At 35.5% G+C, this 14965-nt stretch overlaps 1 protein-coding gene across 1 annotated transcript; it reads left to right on the top strand.

Annotated features, from left to right (window-relative positions):
* Nucleotides 1–627: 627 nt before the first annotated feature.
* LOC110368046 lies at nucleotides 628–4390 on the top strand. The gene is made up of 7 exons (XM_036134023.1): nucleotides 628–790; nucleotides 1091–1219; nucleotides 1494–1553; nucleotides 2092–2415; nucleotides 3360–3647; nucleotides 3955–4071; nucleotides 4157–4390. Exons 3-7 carry the CDS (start codon nucleotides 1496–1498, stop codon nucleotides 4237–4239), a joined length of 870 nt encoding a protein of 289 aa, XP_035989916.1. The 5' UTR covers nucleotides 628–790; nucleotides 1091–1219; nucleotides 1494–1495; the 3' UTR covers nucleotides 4240–4390.
* Nucleotides 4391–14965: the final 10575 nt, after the last annotated feature.

Here is a 14965-nt window from a genome sequence, read left to right as displayed (position 1 = left end):
TAAAGTTTATTAGTTTTGCTTATTCTTTTTGTCATGATTTGTCTTTGGATGAACCCGGACACAGCACACACACACACACACACACACACACACACACACACACACACACACACACACACACACACACACACACACACACACACACAGAGCTGATCTTAAACGTTTATTGCAACAGAGGATGATGAACGATGAAAAACCAGAGTCAGCTGGCTGACAGAAACGGAGCGGAGATGATAACCAGGATTCGAAGGAGCTGGGCTGCTGTAGAACCGGGAGTGAAACCAGAGACCATGAAGACGGAAACGACGGAACAGAATCCAGCAGCGCAGCGGACAGGTACATTACTGAACAGACAGAGACCAAGGCATGAGGACTGGAATGGACAGGCGTGGTGATGGATTGACTGAATACGAGCCGGCGACGAGGAACAAACTGGGGTGAGTTTAATAGCAGGGTGAGCAGGTGGAGCGAGTCCATGGTTAATTGCAGCCTGACAGGTGTGCCTAATCAGTGCTGCACTGGAGGAGAAGGAGCCAGGAAGTGCTCAGAGTGCAGCCTTCAGGCTGCATCATGACACTTTTACTTATCCATTTTGTTGAATGTTGCTAGTTTAGTAAAATAGTTTCACTAAAGTAATTTAACTGGAAGTTGGCATGCTTTAATTCTTGTATTTTAGATAGGAGTTATTTAATTTTTTTGTATCTTAATGTAATACTTGCTGCCTAAAAATGCCAGTGTGCAAATTCACCCCATCATTCATAGTTCCACAATACCACATCTAACCAGGCAGGTATTCATAAAATAATAATTAACGGAGACTGTTAACCATTGGCAATTACCTTCTGATTCTCAGAGGGTGCCCCGATTTGCTAATTTGGATAAAAAGGACTAACTTTGTAAATAATTGCCTTTGACACGTATTAATAATTATTATTACCCCAACCAAATCTATTGTTGCTCAACAATGATTTAAAGCTAAAACAAGATTTATAATCTATGGATCAAAGTAGGCATTGTGTGTGTTTTCTTTCGCTGACTACCACCAAAGAGAAAGCTGCACAGTAACCTGGAGTTTTTTTTTTTTCTCAAGTTGCAGCCTACAGCATACAGATGTAACGCCTTCCTTGATTCTATAAATCTTTGTGACAACATATACCCAACCATCTGTCTGCAGACGATTTACAGGCCCGTCTCAACCAGAAAAGTCAGCATCTCACCGGTAAGCATTTAGAAAAAAATAACAGTTCATCTAAATCAAACTCAGACATACTGCATCATTTAAGTGAATTAAGTGTTTTCCCTAAACTTTATTTTGCTAAATATTTACAATTGTTCATTGCCTGGTTTTCGTTCTCAAATTAGGGAAGCGTTTTTTTTTGTTTTTTTTTTAAAGCTCATTCTTTCTGCTTCACATTTCATAATCGTATTCAGTGAATTTCTTCAGAATAATAAAATGTGATTACTTTTAAATATTTTCATGTGTTTGTTTACAGGAATGATGATAATCATCTTCATGACCTTTACAGCTTTTGCTTCAGCCGGTCTAATAAAAGGTATTTTTCAGTTCTTAATGGTATCATGAACTCATGAGTTTATTTTTTTATTTTTTGGTCAAAATACATCTTGGATTAAGATAAAGGACTTTGAAAATATGTCACATGTTATAATTTAGTTTTATTTGTTTCTCTGTTTTAACATTTCATTAGTATAGTCATTTTCAATAAATTAGAATGTTACTGAAAATCCTAAATTCACTAAGTAAACATTAAATAAAAACATTTAAATAACCCTGGATGTTTCCAAGTCCTTATTTCTGTTGATTGCAATGATTTTCCACTTGCAGCTAATGGAAAACAAACATTTAAGAATTTGAAATTTACATCAATAAAAATACATTTTGATACACAAATGTGGCCTTTATGACATGTGTAATACCTACTTAGAGGTTGTTAAATTCAGAAAGTACCTAATCTAGTCACGTTATCTTATCAGAACACATATGAGAGAATGCTATTTAAATTTACATGAAGCTTCTACTGCATTTTATTTATTTTTTTTATTTTGTATTTTGCTTCTCTTTATTTGTTACAGAATCCTTTGAGTGCATTTTTTCTAACTCTGCTGGAAATCAGAAGTGTTATGGAGCAGAAGGACAGCAACTTATTTTCCATCTAACAAATGCAAACAATAGTGAAATTACATTGTTAAAGGATGGAGTCTACAGAATTTTAAAGACAGACAAGAATGGGACAGTGACTGTGAATAAGGAATATTTAAATCAGTTTGAGCAAATCCAACCTGGAACATTCAGACTGGGTAAAGCCATGAAGAAACATTCTGGTATGTACTCTCTTGAAGAATACGGAACCGATGGCACAAAACATAGAAAAGTCCAAGTCTCCCTAAAAATACAAGGTATGTCGGTTAAGGTTACGCCGAAAAATAAAAAAGGATTTTACAACAATTTACAACAATGTGCAATTACTAATTATTTGCAATGGCTATTTACTCACACTATAGGCCTTTTGCATGTCACTGCAAAACACACACACACACACACACATATAAAAATATATATACACATAGACACACACACACATATATATATATATATATATATATATATATATATATATATATATATATATATAATTTAATATTGCTGCCTCAAGTGGAGGGCTTTAAGTATGTCTTTAGTTCCTTGCTCTCCAGTGATTGTAGGATGGAATGGGAGATAACAGAGCGATGGTAGTGTAATCATCATGTAGTGAAGAAAGAGCAAAGTCCAAATGCAAAGCCCTCGATTCACTGGCTTGTTTATGTTCTGACCCTCACCTATGGTCATGAAGTTGGGCAAAGGCAAAAAAAAAAAAACAAGATCCCAGATACAAATGACCAAAATGATGCTTCCTCTGGAGGGTGGCTGGGCTCAGCCTTAGAGATAGAGTAAGGAGCTCTGTAATCTGGAAGGAGCTCATAGTAAAACCATTGCTTCCCCGCATTGAAAGGAGTCAGCTAGGGTGCTTTGGACATCTGATCAAGATGCCGCCTGGGCGCCTCCATTTGGAGAATTTCCAGGCATCCCACTGGTAAGAGACCACAGGGAAGACCTACAACTAGCTGGAGGGACTATATTTCCTGTCTGGCCAGAAAAGGCATTGAGACACCCTGGAAGGAGCTAGAGGAATTCGCTGTGAGAAGTATGTCTGGGGTTCCCATTCTGGTTCTGCCCATTGACCCCCGATCTAGGATAAGTGGAAGACAATGGATGGATGGATGTTACATATGACATTTATATTTAAATGTGACATTTTTTATTGCTTGTTCATTGCTATTCCACTTGTCTGTTCCATTTACAGGGCCAGTGTCAAAACCAGCAATATCTGAAAGCTGTTTTTCACCTGAACAGAAGACAGTCACATGTTCTTCTTATGGAGATGAAGTGGAGTCCTTTCTGGCTTTAGATGGTCATTTACTCATACAAAGCAGAGACCATAGGATGTCCATCAGCGACTGGACGAATGAAAGATTGAATGTCTCAAATATTTGGATTAACATAAACGGGCAGCTGACAGGTGGCCTCATGTGCCAGGTTTGGAACAATGTCAGCCGTGAGGAGTCAGTATATCACTTAACAGCGTGCAAAGGTAAGGTGAAGGATGTTGCTTCCCATGTTTATAATTAAATAACACATTTCAATTTTTTTAGAGGCCATTTACATCATATTGCTAAACAAAATAAATACAGACTATTCAAGGTGTTTGCCTAAGATTGCACTTGTTTTTGGTTTTCTTGTTTTTTGTGTTTTTATAGGTATTGCACTATTTTCTTATCATATTCGTGTCTTAAATTTGAAACACAAAACTCAGAGCAGAAATATTAAAATACCTGATTTTCTAAAAACATTTAAACTGGCATAATTGTATTTAACACTATTTTCTTTGCATTGTCCAGGTTCTGATACTGTTGCGGTACCTGTGTTAGCTATTTTAATAGCTGTCCTTTGTGTCGTTTTGGGTTACACGGTTTTTACACTTTGTAAAAAAAGAAGACCAATGCCATCCAATGAAGGTAAATAAAATGTTTGTGAAATTGGTTATCCAAATAAACTTGTATTTGGTACTAATTATTTTTTCATGTTTTATTTTTATTCCAGGTATTGCAGAGGATGAAATTATTTATGCAGATGTTAAAATACAAAGAACAACCAAACAAGACACCGAAAGCAATGCAGAGTGAATGTTTAAAACATATATTTTACTTTGCACAGTGGATGCCGTAAAAAGTAAACATTTGGATATTGTCCTGTCTCTGTTTTAAGTATTATACATTTTTACTTTTAAAATGAATATATTTTAACAGTAAAAATACTTCTGCATTTTAAAACTAAATTTGTAATATATAACACTTTAAGAGCAATTAGTTAATTTATATTTCATTCTTCTAAATAAACCACTATTTCTTCCCTTTATCTTTTTTCTTGAAGAAAAAGCTATAGTGAAGTCAAAGAAATGTAAAGAATATTTAACAATTAGTTGAAGTAAATGTCACACTTGCTTTATGTCAGGGACCAAGCAGTAAAGTTGAAGGAAAAAGCTAAAAAGAAATGATGTCTTGAAGTTCATCAAAAATAAAATATTTCAAATTTCTTGAAAAGGGTTCCAAAATTATTAACTATGATAAACATAACTAAGTATAACAAACAAAACTGACCTTCTAACATTGAACATACAGAGAAAAGCCTTGCCCAGAAGAAACTAAGGAAGCTACACTGAGACAGAGCGCCTAGAATAAACCCAGGAAACAATTTCAAGCGTAATGATAACCAGAACACAAATATCAAAACTAAAAACATAACACCAAGGAAGCTACGAGCACGTTGAAAACAAACCACGAGTGCACAGACAAGCAGCATGCACCCAGGCGTGTTACATTTAAGCATCATTGTACTGAATCTGCACACGTAAAACGTTCAAAATGCACGTGGATGCACGTTTATGTTTTAATGTGAATTCATTAAAATATGAGTATTTATTGTGCGTGTTCACTTTTGACAGAACTCTGACTCCATAAAACACATGTCCGTATGTGATGGTGCAGCACCTCCATGGTGATATGTGTACCTATAGATATGCTCTGTTCTCTTTCGTCATACCATGTGGCAAAGGTTACAAGCACGTTGTCAGTTTTAAAAACTGTGATCGCTTAAGTGACAGAAAAAAACGAGCAAAGAAAAAAAAAAAAAATTAATGCTAAAACCAGCTGCGCTATTGGTGTCATGATCTCGGCACTGATGCTGGTCTGATTACTCACTCTTTACAACTGCTCAGCTCCGCCCCGTTTCTCATCACCTCAGATCTGTTCCACCTGCTCCCACAAGTATATAACCAGCTTTCAGACCAGACATCATTGCCAAGCAGCTAAAACACATCTGGTTAAATTAGACATTATCCAACATCAGGCATTAAGATTATGTACTGGAGCATTTAAAACCACATCAACAGCAGCAATAGAAGTAGAAATGGGAGAAATGCCGTTAGATTTAAGAAGAACAAAACTAAAAATACACTTTTGGTTAAATTTACAAGGTAATAACTTTGATCATCCAACTTGGGAAATTTTAAATCCATGTTGGGAAAAAGAAAAGAAAGACATAAGGAGTTTTGGATGGACAATTGAAAAGAAAAGAAAATAATTTAAAAGGACTGATTTTATAAATTACTCAAACAACACCAATATCAATTATACCACCATAGATTCTACCAGAAGCAACAGCAGATATGTCAATAATGGAAAAGAAACAAGATAAATCTTACATCGTAGATAGTTATTCAGTACAGTTACATTTAAACAATTATTATCAATATATTCAAATTTATACAGATGCATCAAAAATAACTGGAAAATAGGAATAGCTTTTGTAGTACCAGAATTCAATATAAAAATAGGAAAACGAATTACAATTATCAGTATATACAGGAGAAATGTTCGCAATATTATTATCTTTCAATGGGTAGAAGACATACAACCATTAAAAACAGTAATTTGTTCAGATTCAAGCTCTGCATTATTAAGTATAAAGTATAATCAATCAGATAGTTGGATGGACATTTTGCCTCCATTGCCTCCAGATTATGAGCCAGCCTGACCCTTGTTATTCCTGCCTGTTTCGGACTGTTATTCTGTGTTCTTGACTTAGCCTGTACCTGGACTTTTTTTGAGCTTGCCTCATCCATGTCTTTTAACCTGCTAGCCTGTGTACCAACCTGGACTGTTGTCGTACCACCGAGCATGCCTGTTCTTGTCCACCCTGTCAGCCCGCCCGTGTACCGAACCCTAATCTGTTCCTCGACTCGGATTTTGTTCTGGACTTTTCCTGCTATTCTAATTGCCTGGTTTTCGATCAAGGACTGTTTCTCGACCCCGAGCTCTGTCTTGCCCTGATCATTGTTCTGTTTTCTGCCCGCCTATCATCCCGAACCCGCTTACAGTCTGTTATCAATAAACCATCTTTCAACATACTTCCCGTTTGTTGACCTGAATACTGAGTCCACCTGTTCACTTCCTGACAAGTGATACTAGTAACGGAGGGATATGGCCTCCCCAGATTTATTCCCAGATGTATTTTGCAAATAGTATTTATTCTTACCTGAAGTAGGTTAAATGTAGAATGAAAGCATTTTTGGCTGTATATGAATAGCTTTTATGTTGTTTAATTTATATGTATAATGTTATGTTAATAAGTAATTAGTTAGTTTAGACAGCATGGAGTAAGAAAGCGCCATAGAGAGGATCTGCCAGGGGGGCAGCCATAGCAGAAAATGACTGTGAAGGGATAGAGGGATAGAAAGAATACAGACAAAAGAAACAGGGACATAACAAGGGGGGACAGCAGCTGCACTTGAAAACAGGACAGATGATACACATTTATGCAGCGCAATAATTATAATAACACTATATTTCATTTATAACACACTTTAACATTTACAACAAAAATCTCAAAGTGCACTACATGTCAGTACACGGCAGGCTGAAAACCAGCCAGCTGGTGATGATCGGTTTATCAGTTGGCAATTATCTGCAAAGAGGGGGCTGCACAAAACTTGTATTTGTCAAAATGAGCAGTTAGATTTGATCAGTTCATCAATTATACAAAAAAAATTAAGAGTTTACAAGATCTTACTTGTGTTGCAGTATTTCATAATTATGGATGGGACAAGGGATTTCTCTAGTGTTCAGGAGGCAATGTGACAACGTTGAGACAACGTTGGTACTGAGACTAATGTTGGTACTGAACTTCATATAGATGTATAGACTGTCCCTCTAATCTTTTGGATTTTCACAATATAGAAGTCAGCAAATTCATTACAGGCCCTGGTAGGTTAGAGCTCAAGGTGGAAGTAGAAGTGTAAGCTTGGTTGATTTTATGTAAATAAATAAATATTTGTCAGGTTTAAACATCTAAAACATTAATTAAAACAACACAAAAAGGAAAGACAACAAATCTTCTCTTGCAAGGAGAACGCCAGGAACACACTCTCAGGTATGTCTCCCATCGCTCTGCAGTAAGTAATAGTAATAATAGTAATATCATCTTTATTGTCATTGAAACATACATTACAACAAAATTTGTTCTCTGCTTTTAACGCATCACCCTTGGGGAGCAGTGGGCTGCCATTTGCGACGCCCGGGGAGCGTTCTGGGGTTAAGGGTCTTGCTCAGGGACCCAGAGTGCAGGCGCTGGGGATCGAACTGGGTACTTGCATCCTTCTCTGGGTGCAAGCGCGCTGCTCTAACCACTAGGCCACGACTCCCCATACACCGAGACGCAGCTCGGTAGGCAATTTGGGGTTAAGTGCCTTGCCCAGGGGCACATCGACATGTGGCAAGGGGAAGCTGGAATCGAACCCACAACATTTTTGCCAAACACCTTTAAGCTCCATTTTAACTTTTGGTTCTGCTGACTAGTGATTCCTAGACCTACAATTAGCAGAGGTTGTTAGTGGGCCAATTCCTGCTTTCTTTTGATCAACCAGATTTAAATCTGGTGTATTATATCTAAACTAGAGCTGTCAAACAAATGAAAGTTTTAATCAATCGCATATTTTATCTTTTTATTTCTAAAAGTGTAAAAGCCCATTTGGGCATTTTAATATGTAATTTCACAATAAATGACACTAGTTATATTTATGCTTGCACAGAAAATATTTTTCTTTTTTCTTTTTCAGGCACTTTTCAGAATTGGAATGATAACATCCTGGTGCCATAAAATTATAAACTTTGGCCCATAATGGGCTAAATCGCAAATCATAAAGCCCTGATGTTTACAAAATGTATAAACAAATGTGTAAATACCTAAATATTTCATACTGAAATATTTTTTAACTCCTAAACAAAGATATAAATGGTATACATTTAGATAAAATCACAAGTTTTATTGTTCATTTTTTCACTCTCTCTCATACACATATAATCCTGAGCAGTCCCTTAGTTTGTCAAATGCAGAGACAGAAGGACTGCCCCTGGAGGGGTGGGCTGCGCACCATGCAGCAGACGGGACATGCCAACTACCAGAAACCAATCCTCGGCTGTATTCAGCGAGATTGGGGCTGTAGGTGGAGTAATAGACAACGTGCATGGTTGGTGGGCGTTTCTAATAAAGTGTTGTTCCTGGGGGTGTCACCAGGAACTGATTCCACTGTTGACTCTTCGTCCAACACATCCAGGACTGGATAAAGTATGGAGTGGGGCGTGTTTAAAATGTCCGTGGTTGGAGATCTGTCCTGCTTTTCTTCTGATGTCTCAAACAAATATTTATATCTGCCAAAAATCCAGCAACTTTTCTCCTATGCTTAACATACTGTTTTATTAAACATTTACCCAAAGCTCACCGTGATCCAACTGTTTTTCCTCCAATGTAACTCCCTCAACCACCTTTTGTGGTCTCTTTCTCAGTGCTACTGTCACTAAAACACACATGTGGTTGACATGCATGTGCGGTATATACTGCGGTTTATAAATACCTAATGTCAGTGAGCTGTTAATGCTATAGCTGAGGTCAAATGCCTTGACTGGATATACATTTTTTTCTTCTGCTTCACAGTAATTCACTGTGTTTAGTTGGACTATCACATATAATTCAAATAACATCAACATAGTCTAACCAACACTTTGAGCACCAATAAAACCCTCTAAACACCTAATAACTGACTGGTCTGATATCTTAGCAGAAAACACATACACAGAATGGAAAGTGGTTTTAACAAGCATCCAAATAGCTTTTCCTGTCTGACACGGCACTTCCTTTATAACCCCCCGGCAGCAACAAAAAACAAAACAAAGCCATCTAATATAGAGGAAAATAAGTCTGACAGTACAGGACATGAAACTGTTAATGCTGATCAAAACACAGATCAAGAGCAAATTGTTCATTGTTTTTGTATCATGTGAATATGCATGATTGTATAAGTACACATTGAGTTGATCAATGATATTATGTTTAGTTTATACAGATTTAGATTAGTCATATGTGACTAAATTTCTGAAAAGGCAATAGTCTGACAATGACAAATTGCATGAGGTATAAAAACAGCACTTTTTAGAAATAGGTATGGTCTTGTTAATAAGTATTTTTAGTTACTGTAATAAATAGGCTACAAGCTGTTATTGGCCTTCAATTTTACTTTTAGGTCAAAATAACCTATTTTAATCTTTTCTCTTCATCATTCCGAGAACATGAAATTGGTCTAATGTCTTTTGTGTGTTTTAGGAGTAACAGGACACCAACCTTCAGTGTTTTATATGGCTTGAAAAATCTTGCTGAAGAGCCGAAATTGAAAGTTTTTTTATTTTTATTTAAGTAATTTTATTTTTAGTGGAGGTCTAGCTGTATACTGTGGCTGCCTGTCACCAACCTCCCATAATAGAAAAGCATTGACCTTTTCTTAATTTTAGATTTTAATTTCCCTCTCATAATAAAGTTAAAGAGACACACAAAATAAATAATAAATATTACCCTCTAGGTACTGACAGAGGTTAAGTTCTACCTTAATGAGTAAATATCAAAGGTAAAGCTATAGCCACTGAGTCTTTATTCACTGAACGGCTTTCCACAGATAAGAGGTTCTTCTACTCCTCCCTGCAGTCAGTGGAAGAAGTAACCGGCCTTTTTAGAGACAACGATATCACAAGTAAGTGCGGAAAGCTTTGTTTTCAACTGTTGACGATTTATTTGATTTATTATAGGTTTTCCAGATAATACATCTCCAATATTTACAGCCCAACGATATAATATATCTCGTTGAGGAAAACATTTTGCTTCCCCAATTTACTGTTTTTCTTTTGTTTGTAGTTTGGTTAAAACATCAATCAATCTGCTTATTAAGATGACAAGGTTTTGAAATATACAGATGCAATCTAGTTGAACAAAACAATTCTAACATCACAAAATAAAAGACTTCATGATTGCCATTTCTATTGTTTGGATTACAGATTTCTTTGGATTTTTCTCATTTTTTAGAGGTGGTATTTTATGGTGCTGATTTGATTTTTACACATTTAGAGTTTTCCTTGTAACTTTTCATATATATATATATATATATATATATATATATATATATATATATATATATATATATATATATGTATATGTATATGTGTGTGTGTGTGTGTGTGTGTATGTGTGTGTGTGTTTATATATACAGATATATACACATACATACACATTTGTTCAAAAACATTTAAAGATGAAATTACTTTACATTTCTTAAATGTTTTGTTTATAGTTTCAGTCATACAATAGGATTATTTATTCCATGTCATGACTTTGATGTTTTTTTTTTTTTAAAAAAAGGATTGCCATCATCTGTCGTCATCATTTCGAAGTATAGTCAAACAGGTGAGTCTATTTCACCTTTTCTGATTAATCGTTAGAAAACTTTTATAACATAAAAAACAATGGTAATGTAGCAATAATATAGCAATTTTCACGTTTTAATTGGATCATTTTAAGTATTAATCCTCACTGTTAAACTCCTCACAAAGATCAGTTGTTTTTATTTTCAAGAAAGAAAACAAAATGAGCCCTGTCATTAATTTTTTTTTATGATGAATGGATTTTTTTAATCAGAGCTCTTAATATTCAGCAACTGTCTAGTTGCCAATTCTAGTAGTGAAGGGCGGTAGGAGATCTGGTAGGCAATGGCAGAAAACTCACACTTTTTAATGTTTATACAGGAGCATTATAAACAAGATTAGTATCATGGGACACATTATTGGATATTAATGTTGGATTGTTTAATGTATGCATGCATGATACAATTACATATTGGCATGAGTATGTCACTAAATAATAACTATGTGAAACAAATATATGTATGCCCTAATGAGACTGAATATCTGCTGGCACATCTCAGAATACTGTCTTAAAAAAAGCACAAAGCATCATGTAACTATCTAGAACCCATTTATGCAGGGATGATAAAATTGCATATTAATTTATTTTTATACAAATCTAGATCATTTTTACTTGACTAAATGTCTGAAAAAGTCTGATGATGTTAGCATGAGGTGTTAGAATAATTTATAGAAAATGGGTTGGTCTTGTCAGTAAAGATAATTTTAGCTTGTAGCCTATTTATAACTTTATTTGCTGCATTTATTCTATACAGTAACTATAATGAACATTCAATATTACTTTTAGCACAAGATAACCTATTTCAATATTTTCTGTTTATCATTCCAATAACATGAAACTTGGTCAAACATCTTTTTGTGTATTTTACAGGGAATACAACACTGATCTTCAGTGCTTTGTTTTAACTATTAATCTTTAGTGTCAAACTCCTAACACAGATAGTTTTTTTCATTTTAAAGAAAGAAAACTAAAAGAAAGAAAGAAATGAGCCCTGCCGTTAAATTTCTCTTAAGATAAATGGATTTTTTTTATCAGAGATCAAATCAGTTAATATTCAGCTAGGTCTAGTTGCCAAGTCTATCAGTGATGGACGGTCTGAGATCTGCAATAAAGTAAACACACACACACACACACACACACACACACACACACACACACACACACACACACACACACACACACACACACACACACACACACACACACACACACACATACATACATACATGACATTTCTGGCAGGACACCTGGGCATAAAGTGATCAGATGTTCTGATCTACGCGGTACTGTGCCATATTTTTCACTACTGTTCCAGTGTCCCCCAGATCAAAACAATGTTCTGCATTTGACTGGGTCAAATTCTGAAAAGGCAAAAATTATTCGACAGGCGCTTTTCTGAAATGTAAGTAAATCAGAGGTGCAGTCATTGTCACAGTGTCCTAAGTGTTCTCTGCTTGCTGCTGGTATCCTGCCACCTCTGCTTCTCTTTTACCTCAGCTTGCCATGGATTATTCCAGTCTCATCGGTGCAACTACCCTGTTGTGACTCTAACCTGCAAGTATTCACCCTGCCTTGCTGCTTATCCTGCTGTGGTTCTGGCCTACAAGTATTCATCCAGCCCAGCTGCTAATCCTGTTGAGACTCTGACCTGCAAGTATTCACCTGCCAAGCTACTAATCCCGTTGTGGCTCTGCTCTAGCTCACTCTCTGCCGTGCTGTGGGACCTGCTGCTGTGCTCTGGTCTCCTAGAACTCTCCGGGCCGTGATTCTGAGTTCATTGAAGACAAAATCCTGACATTATTAAACTTCAAAAAAGTTTAATAATGCTTATTATAAACTTGTGCTAATTCACTGTTGTAGTCTAACAGGCAAAGCCGAGACTGATTATTGTAATGTCAGATCTGTGTTACATTAAAACTATGACGTCGTCATAGTGTGTCCAAAACTATAGAAAGAGAAATGTATGTCCTAATGAGACTGAATAGTTGCTCACATATCTCAGAATATATAACATAAGAGTGCACTGGAGATGGATGGGGCATATCACAGATAGAATTACACAACATACGTAAGTGTCTGACTCAGAGTAATGGGCATCATAACAATCTGACTTTTGCTTTTTTTTATTGAGGCTGTCCACAATTAAATTTCTGATATCTTGTCCCCTTCCATTTAATTTTTCCATGATGTCATTCAAGGATGCAGTGTGTTTGAGGTGCAAATGCTCAATTTAGTGCAGATGTTGTGAAGGAGCTTTCTCATATTTATCTTAGGCCATGTAAACTTCTCAAATTAAATAAATCAACGAATAATATATAAAAACACATGTTTTTTCTCTTTATTCTGGCACTTGAGAAACAAGTATTCTTACTTACAATTATTCTGACTGAACTTATATGGGATAAATTAAAGTTTAGGTGGTTATGTGTCATTTTATACAGTGTGTTCAATAAAAAAGCTACATTTTTTTCCATAACATATTAATCTTTTTATTTATTTATTTTGGCTTCACAGAAAATGATTTTCATCTGCATGATAGTGCTAGTTTTGGTTCCAACAACCTCGGCAACAGGTACTTTTCTTAAATATAAACAAGTTTTGACATTTTGATAACCAAGTTATTAAATCAAATATATTTGGGGGGAGCTTTTTACTATGAGTCTCACTAATATTAACTGTCATTTAATAATATTTAACACAAGGTGCTAGTATTTTAAAATGTTGCAAGTTAATTGCTATTGTTCTGTATGTTTTGCATCTCAAGTCAATATTTGTGACAATGAAGCCATGTTATTTTTTATAATCTAATATATTGTTTCCTTGTGATTTACTTTTTTATGTTTCTCTGTTAGGAATAATGGAATGCAATTTTACTCAACACAATCACCAGCAGTGTTATGGAGCACTTGGAGAACCTCTGATTTTTCACCTTCCTGTTCATAGCAGGATGACTTTGAGAAAAAATAAAGAGATTATTTTTAAGTTAGTAAACAATACATTTTTAGAGAGTACTTCCTGGTATGATAAAAGCTACAAATTCCTCAAAAATGGAATATGTAAGTTTGACAACACCACAAAGACTGACTCTGGAGTTTATCAGCTTGAAGTATATGCTGTTGATGGCAGAGAAATCAAAACAATCAACATCAGTGTACAGATTTTAGGTATGAACAAATTTATCATGTTCCACTTTGTATGTAATCTATTTTTATATTTGAAGTTATATCAATGTATTCTGTAAAAGCTATTAAGTTTTAAAATTTAACCAAACACAAAGAGTGTTAAATGTTTCTGTGTTTTCTGTATAAACAGAAAACACAGAAAGAAAAGGTAGACAGTCCTGCTGGATCCTGCTTTTGTTTAAATAACTTGGTGTTTTCTTTTTTCAGCTCCAGTATCACACCCTTCCATGTTTCAGACATGCTTGTCACCAGAACAGCGGACAATCAGCTGCTCTACAGAGGGAGATGTCACACAGTTCTCTTTTTATCTAGATAATAACCTATTAATACAGATTAAAGCTGGCAGTGCAAAGAAGGAAAGTGTCACCATCAGCTTGAATGGGCAGCTGACAGGAAACCTGCAGTGCAATGTGCAGAACAAGGTCAGCAGTAAACAGACCGTTATCCACCTTACAAGCTGCGAAGGTAATGTGATGTATTATCATATTTTGTTTGTTTGATTTTTTGTTCTGTTTTGTTTCTTTCTATTTTATGTAATTTTCCCCAGTTGAACAATTTTGCATTGTAAATAAATAAATAACAGTGTAATTTTGTGCTTTGCATAGAGAGACAGTATAAAACAGTTTTGGCAGTACATAAATATCTCACGTGACTTGATGTCTATTTTTTTCCCAGGGGTACGTTCTCCAACTATGACTGTCTTAGGAAGTGTGACCGTTTCACTTCTTCTTTTGATATTGATTCTTGTTGTCAAACTGCTTAAAAAGAGAAGAGGCTCCACAAGTATCGGAGAAGGTGAGAAAAATGTCACTGAACTTCTTTTTAATACTTGTCAGCTCTAATATTAACATACAATGCCTGTTACAGA

Source organism: Fundulus heteroclitus, unplaced genomic scaffold (genome assembly GCF_011125445.2).
Source record: "Fundulus heteroclitus isolate FHET01 unplaced genomic scaffold, MU-UCD_Fhet_4.1 scaffold_72, whole genome shotgun sequence".
NCBI lineage: Eukaryota > Metazoa > Chordata > Actinopteri > Cyprinodontiformes > Fundulidae > Fundulus > Fundulus heteroclitus.
This window is presented reverse-complemented; position numbering and strand designations above follow the sequence as displayed.

Excerpts from the sequence above, each read along its gene's own strand:
- LOC110368046 (XM_036134023.1), top strand. The coding sequence starts at position 1,496 with ATGATGATAATCATCTTCATGACCTTTACAGCTTTTGCTTCAGCCGGT. Across the intron at positions 3,648-3,954 it reads TCACTTAACAGCGTGCAAAG|GTTCTGATACTGTTGCGGTA; the intron begins GTAAGGTGAAGG and ends TGCATTGTCCAG. Across the intron at positions 4,072-4,156 it reads ACCAATGCCATCCAATGAAG|GTATTGCAGAGGATGAAATT; the intron begins GTAAATAAAATG and ends TTTTTATTCCAG.